The sequence below is a fragment of the Gopherus flavomarginatus genome, chromosome 11 (assembly GCF_025201925.1).
Source record: "Gopherus flavomarginatus isolate rGopFla2 chromosome 11, rGopFla2.mat.asm, whole genome shotgun sequence".
NCBI lineage: Eukaryota > Metazoa > Chordata > Testudines > Testudinidae > Gopherus > Gopherus flavomarginatus.
In genome coordinates, this window is record NC_066627.1 from 44,920,050 (window position 1) to 44,929,749 (window position 9,700).

The window sequence follows — 9,700 nt, forward strand, 5'->3', positions numbered from 1 at the left end:
ACACTCCACAGTCATTCTGCACCAGCTCAGCCTGTTGAACCATTCCCTGCTGTTGTCAAGGCTCCCTGTGTATGTTTCACGAGTCACGGCATTAAAGGGTAAGCGGGATCTCCAAGGATCACAATGGCCATTTCGACTTCACCTATGGTGATCTTCTGGTCTCAGAAAAAAAAGTCCCGGCTTGCAGCTTCCTGAACTGGCCAGTGTTCCAAAAGATGCATGCATCATGCATCTTTAGGGGCCAGCCTGCATTATGTCAATGAAATGCCCACGGTGATCCACAAGCACCTGGAGAACCATAGAGAAATACCCCTTCTGATTAACGTACTCTGAGGCTAGGTGGGCTGGTGCCAGAATTGGAATATGCATCCCATCTAGTCCCTCCGCAGTTAGGGAAACCCATTTGTGCAAAGCTAGCCACAAATGTCATCCATGTTACCCAGAGTCACAGTTCTCCTGAGCAGGATGCAATTAATGGCCCTGCAAATTACATCAACACAATTCCAGTGGTAGACTTTCCCACTCCAAACTGGTTAGCGACCGATCGGCAGCTGTCTGGAGTTTCCAGCTTCCAGACTGCAATAGCCACCCACTTCTCCACCATCAAGGCAGCTCTCAAACTCATGTACTTGCAGCCCAGGGTGTGGGCAAGCTCATCAACAGTCCCATGAAGTGGCTTTTCTCATCCGAAAGTTCTGCAGCCACTGCTCATCATCCCAGACTCGAATGACGATGTGATCCCATCACTCGGTGCTTGTCTCCTGAGCCCAAAAAAACGTTCCACGGTGGTTAGCATGTCCGTGAATGCCACAAGCAATCTCGTGTTGTATGCGTTACTCGAGTAGATATCATTGTCGGAGTCCTCACTCTCAGTTTGGATTTTAAGGGGTAACTCAACTGCCAAACATGACTTGCTGGCAAGACTCATCAGCATATTCCTCAGCAGTTCAGGCGCTATACCCGCAGACTGAAAAGGAAGACAGAGCATGCAGCACAAAATGTTGAAAGATGGCGCCAAATCTGGACAGAAGCAGAGAGATTGCTGGGATGCGAACCGATGCATCATGGGACGTTGGGACAGGAACCAGAATGCCCTGCACTCCCTGTCCCCTTTCCACAAGCCACAGCACCAGAATGGGAAAAGGTGCTCTGCGGGATAGCTGCTTATAATGCACCACTCCCAATGCCACTGCAAGTGCTGCAAATGTGGCCACACTAGTGTGTTGCAGCTGTCAGTGTGGACAGACTTCAGCACTTTCCCTACTGTGCTATCTGAAGGCTGGTTTAACTCTAAGCACTCTACGTCTGCAAGCATAGCCATGCCCTGACTTCATCATACTCCAAACAGGTCTGGAGCCTGGTGTTTAAAACTATGTCACAAACTCTGCAAGTTTCAAAGCCAGTATTGTTAAACAAAACAGGGTTCTTTAAGAATTCGTTGAGGCAAAAATAGTTGATTTCTCTCTTCAAAAAAATTCTATTACAGTGTTAATTAACTAAAATTGTTCATGGTGGGAGAATTGATTGAACCTATTAGATTGACAAGCTACAATATTTATTAGGCAGCCAATCCAGCAAACATCTGTCCTCTTAACTACCAGATCCCATTGAAACTTCCTGAGTACCCATCAAAACGGAATCCTGCAGCGCTCCCACCCAAAAGCCTTCCTGACCGTGGCTGCACTTTGTGTGGAACAATGTACAAGAGAGCAGATGAAGGGATTAGGTGAGTAACTGGTGAAACATGAAGCATACTAGTAACTTACATTTGGAGTTCCTTACTGTCACTCCAATATGCTTAAATTGAACACTTCTCCTCCTCCCCCCCCCCCCCCGGGCACACACACACTCCTCCCTCATTGCTTTAGTCACTGGGTGGTGCTGAAACCCCTAACAGAGATGAATAGGGAACTCTGACCTTTGCACTAATACCTCGTTTTTTCCCTGCCTTCCAGGTGCTGCCTGTAGTCATGGAAAGGAGCCACTACAAAGGACTGTAAAGCTTTCAGATTGACCAAAGGATATCAGCCGAGGAAGCAGAGCTCAGATCAAAGCACTCCCATATGAAAGCTGCACAGAAGGACAGGGAGGGGGTCACTATAGTATCTCAAAGTCTAAGGAACCACATTTTTTTAACTGGAAATAACTAGTAAGATTTAAGAAAACTACGGCGCTAGGGCAAGGCTGTATTTGCAAGGGCATGAGTCACACCTGCAGAGAGCACCACACAAGTGATTAGACTCCGAATGCTTTATTTTAGTCACTATTTAATGCAGTCTGTGATAAATCAGGCTAGTCACACAGAAGCATCACAGATGGCCACTGACTTCATGTCAAATGTACAGCCCTTAATGTGCAATAAACCTCCATGTTTTTAGAAGTCTCATTTTACTGGATTTACTTACCAGATATTTAGATGTTGGTTACTGCACACAGAACAGCAAGCGTTTCTCAGTTATCTTCCTCTCTATGCATTACATTGACAATAAAAAGGGCAGCACTGCAGTTCCAACAAGGATTCATGGAATCCTTACTCACATCCATCAACTACGGAATAAGGCAGTATTTGCCCAGTTGTGCGTCAGACCTGTCTAATGCAACAGGTATTTATCTGAAATAAAACACAAGTCTGCTAACAACGGTAAAGCAATAAAATGGAAGGAGGACAGGGTGTTGGCTTTCCCACAGCAACATCCTTAAGTATGGGCCACTGACACAGGACTTTGCCCTTCAGTAGCAAGAAAATTCCAAGTAGCTAAAGCATTGGAGACTTAGGGTTTTTTAGAAGCAGATATTCCATTCAGGCCACATTCTCCTATCTGACCTGTTTGAGGGCACCAACTTCACACTAGCTGTTTTCCAAATGCTCCCTCTGCCTATTAACAGGCTGAGTAGGGTCCTATTGCTCCAGGTGAACTAGCACCCTCTCTCAAAGAACCCAGGAGAAGCTACTGGCAAACAGCACATTGCATTGCTCAGATCTGTCATTGCTTTTTTCTCATTCTACAAGAGGAGTTTCAAATTCTTCTATTTGCTTCGCACTACTTTGGCTGTTCTCATGGGATTACAGCGGATCTGGGATTCATGGAACTAATGCTCCCATTTTACAAATCCTCTTGCAGCTAGTCTCTCTGCCTTCCAACATATCCATGGCTGTTAAACAGGCTGCTACACACAGATGACTGAGTATTGCTGCATTTTTGCAGTCTGCATTCCAAGGGGATTCCTGGCTACAGGTTCCTATTGTTGGGTTAAACTGGGACACATGGGATATAGATAAAACTGTTTTTACAAGCTGATGTCAGGTGAATATTACCAATCTCCCTGAAAAAAAATCTCAACACAAGCAGTGTCTGGCTCACACACCCATATTATTAAATATTGTCATGATCACCAGTGTCTGATCTTTGCTTTCAGACCCATTCAGCAGTTTCCACTTGCCCTGGATTTCATCAGCACAGAAACTGACACCTTTAAAAATAACGTCCTGGGAACCTAACAGGCTGTGTTTGGTTTGTACAATTTCTGGCAATCCTGGCACATTTCTAGCAACCTTCAAAAAGGAACACATGTTCCCTCCCTTTCCCCTTCAGCCTTTGAAAGAGAAACCGCATTTGGAGAAGTCAGAGAAGATGCCTCCAAACAACTATCCAAGTGACACCCTTTTTAAAAAAATGAGGGGGGAGGAAATCACCCCTCACCATCCCTTCAAAATGATCTTCCACAATCAACCCTTTCGTGGAGCTCAAGAAAATGAACACTCTGCAGAAGTGCAACTGCTATTTGCAGGGCACAAACACAAGGGTACACACCTGGGAAAATACTAATGAAAAGATTGTCACCCTGCTGTTTTCTGAAACACTGTATTGCTCTCCTGGTGGGCAATGGCCTAAACTGGGCCAGATAATTTGTTGCAGGATTTCCCCCTCTCGCACCTTTCTTTTCTAAAAGGAACCGGCTGAGCTAATTCCACACAGCCAGTGAAGCTGAAATCTACCTTTGCAAACACATACTGAGGGAAGAAAGACAAGATCTTGATTTATACCAGGGGTGGGGGGAAAGAGGTAAAGCCCTGCCGAAGAGTAAACGCATCACACAACCAGAGCCAGGCGTGTTCCTAGGGAATTTAATGCAGCTCCGCTTTGCTAAAGCATGGGACGAAAATTGCCTAGGGACTGCTTCAAACCAGCCCGCTGGGAGGCGACCCCTGGCCATTCAGTGCAGCGGCTCAACAGCCACAAAAAGTTTCCTGAAGGGGCATGTCCCCCTTCGCTGGGTGGCGAGAGGAGCAAACGGGCGGACAGGGCGCCTGGGGCAAAGCAAACACGGCGCTGAACAGGCGTTTCCCAAGTCGCTTTGTGCGCGGCTGGCCCCATTCACCGGCCGGCGAGCGCCTCCATTCAAGGCGGAGGCGGCAGGCGCCGGGCCACCTGGGGCGGCGGGGAGGAGAGCGGGCTCGCCACGGCCAGGGGACGGGCGAGGGGCAGGTGCCCCCGGGACAAGCTGAGCGCGGGGGGCCGTACCTGGATGGTCTGGTTGGGGTCCCCTCCTGCCACCGGCCCGCCGACCAGCTTGCAGTACAGATCCTCCACGGCGCGGGGACCCCGGCTGCCGCCGCCGCGCTCTTCCCCGCAGGTGGCGGTGGCGGAGATCCGGGTGCTCTCGGCCAGATTGAAGTAGGGCGGGTGCAGGCTGTAGCCGTTCACGTCCCCGGGCAGGGGGACCCGCGGGCGAACCGCGCCGCCGGGCAGCGCCGCCGCCAGCAGCAGCAGCAGGGACACCAGGGTCCCCCGGAGCCCGTCCGCATCCATCTCTCCCCTCGCCATTTTCACCGATGCTGCGAGGAGAAGGGGGGAGAGGAAGTTGGCGGGGACGAGCCTAGCGCTGCTGCTGCCCGCCGGGGCTCATCGCTTCGGGGAGAGCTGGCGGGGGAGCCGCCGCCGAGGCTGGGTGTTTGCAGCCGCTGAGCCAAGCTGGGCAGAGGCAGGGCTGCCTAATCAAGTGATGAGACATCAATCTCTGCCCTGCCTGCCTGCCCCTCCCCAGGGCCGGCTCCGACTCCTGCTCCTGGCCCGCCGCGGCTTTGCAAACTCCTTCGGCGGCAGCCGCCCCCCGGGCCGAGGTGGGGGGAGTGGCCGCGGGGTTATTCATGCGATTCTGCTGATTGTCTTGGCAGCCCTGGCGCGGCTGGGTTAACCCCTTCCTGCGCCAGAGCGGGGCCCCCGCGCTCTCGCCGGCGGAGTCATTCTCTTCGCAGAGAGCCCCCTGAGCCACTGAAAGGGCCACGTTAAAAATTTCCCCCAGGAAAGATATCTACAGAGCAGGGCTCCCTCTCAATAAACAAAAGAGGCATCCTTGTGGCACCTTAGAGACTAACACATTTATCTGGGCATAAGCTAGCTAGAACCCCCTCCATCAGAAACCCCGAAAGCTTGTGCCCAAGAAATGTTAGTCTCTAAGGTGCCACAAAGACTCCTTGTTGTTTTTGCTGATCGAGACTAACACCGCTACCACTCTGAAACCTGTCAATAATCAAAGTTAGTACAAACAAGGAGGAGTCTTTGTGGCACCTTAGAGACTAACAAATTTATTTGGGCATAAGCTTTCGTGGGCTGGAGCCCACTTCATCAGACGCATGGAGTGAAAAATATATACCTGTTGCTGTATTTTTCACTTCATGCATCTGATTAAGTGAAAGTTTATGCCCCAATAAATTTGTTAGTCTCCAAGGTGCCACAAGGACTCCTCCTTGTTTTTGCTGATACAGACTAACGCTGCTACCACTCTGAAAGTTAGTACAGGATCACGTTTACTTTTATAGCTTTTTTCTGACAAATCCATGTAAATACCGTATTCAAAATCACTTGCCCCTATCAGGTCAGCAGCTGAACTACTTGAAGGAGGATGAGCCCAATGGGGTGAACTTTTCTTTTTTTCCACGATTGATATAACCTTTACTGACCCCATGTGTCTGCTTCCTGGAACTCCTGCCCTGCTGGGCTCAGCTCTGTCCTCTTGTATTGTCATCCTCTTCTGATACTTATTAAACAACATCATGGATTAGCGCAATTTTTAAATCTTCAATAAAAAGTTTAAAAGTTAAAATAAAAAGTTAGTAACTAAAAATCAGATTATAAAGTTTAATTGCCTTAGGTTAACAACACTGAGGGGAAAAAGCAAAATCTTATTTTCTTGTCATCAGTCATCCTGTTCGTTCGTTTCTATTTTGCCATTTAACTCAGCTGAGATACTGAAAACAGAATGGCTACCTTATTGGAGTCATATTTAACTGATGATGTTTGCAGGATCCAGGTGTCATAGTGGTTCTGTTTCTTAATCCTTTGCTCTCTACTAACAGGCTGTTATGAAGTTTCTCCTCTTTCAATAGCAGTTTCCAATTATTACACATTATCCTCTTCCCCTCTTTTGTAGAATAGTCTATCTGGAGCTATTCCTCTGGACAGCCTTTTTCTTTGTTTTTTTAATCTAAATTTGTGCTTTAGGCCTAAATTTTTTAAATGCCCACACAATTATGTACTTAATTTGAATATTTAGCTACCATAGTTGTGCATGCAGATCAAATGTGTCCATGTAGATCAAGTGTGTCCATACACACACATTTTGTGCAGTACATTTGCACACTTCAGTTTTTGTACTGTAGCTATCTATCTTCCTTGTTTTAAGGGGTTGTTTTGTGATCTTTTTACTTGATCTAATTTTTTTTAATAATACAATAATGCACAATACAATAATATTTATAAAAAGAACAGGAGTACTTGTAGCACCTTAGACACTAACAAATTTATTTGAGCATAAGCTTTTGTGGGCTACAACCAACTTCTTCGGATGTATAGAATGGAACATATATTGAGGAGATATATACATACACATACAGAGAGCATGAAAAGATGGGAGTTGTCTTACCAACTGTGAGAGGCCAATTAAGTAAGAGAAAAAAAAAACTTTTGAAGTGATAATCAAGATGGCCCAGTACAGACAGTTTGATAAGAAGTGTGAGAATACTTACAAGGGGAGACAGATTCAATGTTTGTAATGGCTCAGCCATTCCCAGTCTCTATTCAAGCCTAAGTTGACTGTATCTAGTTTGCACATCAGTTCCAGCTCAGCAAAGTTTATGCTCAAATACATTTGTTAGTCTCTAAGATGCCACAAGTACTCCTGTTCTTTTCGCGGATACAGACTAACACGGCTGCTACTCTGAAATAATATTTATATTTCAGCACCAGTCATAGCAGGATAGGAACAATGGCATGCCATTGGAACCACTGGAAAATGCTCCTTGGAGGAAGCCAGCAAGACCCCAAGGACACTGCAACACACCTTGCTACAACCGGTATGATATTAGAAGCACTGACATTCCACTTGGATTAACTAGTGTGCTACTTGGAAGAGCTGGTAGGTCACTAGAAAACTCACCGTGCAGATCCAAACTGGCACGCCACCACAAGCCGGAAAGCGTTACAATGCCAGCTGTTCCTCTCTGGCACCGCATAGCATGAGATTGTATTAGCATGACATCATGACTTGTGAAAGTACAGTGGCTAAGGGTGCTTTAGTCTGCCTGGTTCTACATGGCAAGGAAGCACTAGACCACAGCAGCCAAGCCCATTCAATTAGCAGGGACTTCCTGCAATGCTTTCAAGTTTCTTTTAACCCCCTCCTATTTAGGGTGCTTTATTAAGACTTGAAAATCCTTTAAGAAGTAGTTGCATTCAGAAACTGTTCCCCCCTGTTTCCCCCATTTAGGGCCAAATTCTGCTCACTTTACTTACAGGAGTAGCTCCATTTAACTGTAACTCAGCTGACTAAGAAGCAGTGTCTGTTCCTTAAAATGCACATTTAAAAGGATCATTTCCCAATGGTAAGGTTTAATAACAGTGTTTGAATATGGCAATTTTTTTTAGTAATAGTTAACTAACATATCCCATGTAGAGAAATCCAAAACTGCAATGGACAGGAAAATTAAAATGAACTTCCTTAAACAATATTAAATGCCCCTTTCGTTATGGGACTCAAGCAATTAATTATCTGTGAATGTAAAAAAGTTAACACTGAAAGCAGGCATGGATTAGCAAATAACCTCTTTCTCCCGCAAGGGAATTAGGAAGCAAAACAGCAATAGCAAATCCAATCACTTTAATCCCTCTGCTGGTAGCCTCCTGTCACATAATTAATCATCCCTCCAAAATGCAATTAAGAAAAGGAACTATTTATTAAGAGTGAAATCAGAGTTAACACATTTAGTAATGTAATATTAGCTGCAAGGTTTCCGTGAGCAGAGGGATAAGGTGCAGTGATAACTGTGATGCCTCAATTTGAACAGTTTCAATTTCACTGTGGAACTGCTTTGCGTAAGGACTTTTAGTTCACATTTAAGGACAAAAAACAGGATCTCTAATGCTTCCAGATGAGCAGTGCAAATAGGGACTATGCTAAAGAAAAGTTTCCATTTGCAGAAAGTATAAGAAGTAGCGATAGGCAGAGGATTTATAACAGTGTTGATTACTTTATTTTGAGATTAGCAGAAGAAGTAAACCAATGCTTTTTACATACTCTTTGTCAAGAAAAAAGAAAATGCTATACACGAAGACCACACATTTTCATGAGCAGTAACAAATTTTGGGTCACGTGTTATCTTGGTGGTGAAGAATAAAGGCTCCCAAATTAGTTACTGATTTTGAAAATTCTGCACTAAGGGCCAGTCCTAGCAAATGGTGACAGCCTCTTGTATGGTGCTTCAGTTCTAGTTCAGCAATGTGTAGGATTAGGCACTCGTACAGAACATTATTCCCAGCTGCCCAGTCTACGAAGACAGTATACTTCACACTTATATAATGCCTTTCATTTGAGCATCTCCAAGCATGTTACAAGCATTAATTCCTCTTCACCACATGTACATTATATTTATTACAATACGCAGCAGTTTTCATTTGAGGATTTCAGTGTACTTTATAACCATGGGTAAATATCACAATCTCCACTTTACAAACAATGAAGCTGAGGCACAGAAAGGTGAAATGACTTGCCTCAGACCACAGAGAGATTCAGTGGCAGGGCCAAGAATAAAGACAGAGTCTCCTGATTTCCATTTTGATACCCTGCCCAGTGAGCTACACTTATGAACTGCCAGACTGCGTCAGGCCCATGGTCCATCGAGTACACCAGTGTCCCATCGCTGAGAGTGGGCAGTACCAGATGCTTCAGAGGAAATTGCAAGAAACCCCAAACAGGGCAGCTATGGGATAATCTGCCCCCATGAAGGTCTCATCCTAATCCATAACAGAAAGAGATTAAACCTTGAAACCTGAGGTTTTATATCCTTTCCAAAACTCCATTTTTAACATTTGATATAACAATGCTGGATGTGGTCATTATTCATATAAACATCTGATCCCTCTTTGAATCTTCCTAGGTTTCTGATTGTGATGACACCACCTCTTGGCTTAATGAAACTATTAGCTGAAGCATGGGGTCAGGCATTATCTTAGATAGGAGGTCTTGAAGCAGAATGGGCCGTCCAGTTTAGAACCTATGTCACCACTAGCAAGGCAGTTAAGTGCTAAAAAATCCCTCCTCTGTCAGTCTTGCTCAAATCCAGTTTCTGAATCTATAACACAACAACAAATGGGTTTTCAATCATACCACCATCTACTCCTCCTTAAGCCTGCTGCCTTTAAAT

At 45.5% G+C, this 9,700-nt stretch overlaps 1 protein-coding gene across 3 annotated transcripts in view; it reads right to left on the reverse strand.

The window, feature by feature from the left end:
- LAMA5 (laminin subunit alpha 5) overlaps nt 1-5,071 on the reverse strand; it is a 170,158-nt gene extending 165,087 nt beyond the window's left edge. For all 3 annotated transcript variants that reach the window (XM_050918869.1, XM_050918867.1, XM_050918866.1), the window contains exon 1: nt 4,524-5,071. In XM_050918869.1, coding sequence (XP_050774826.1) covers nt 4,524-4,826 — 303 coding nt within the window. In that variant the 5' untranslated portion in view covers nt 4,827-5,071. The remainder of the gene's footprint in view (nt 1-4,523) is intronic.
- Between the last annotated feature and the right edge of the window lie 4,629 nt (nt 5,072-9,700).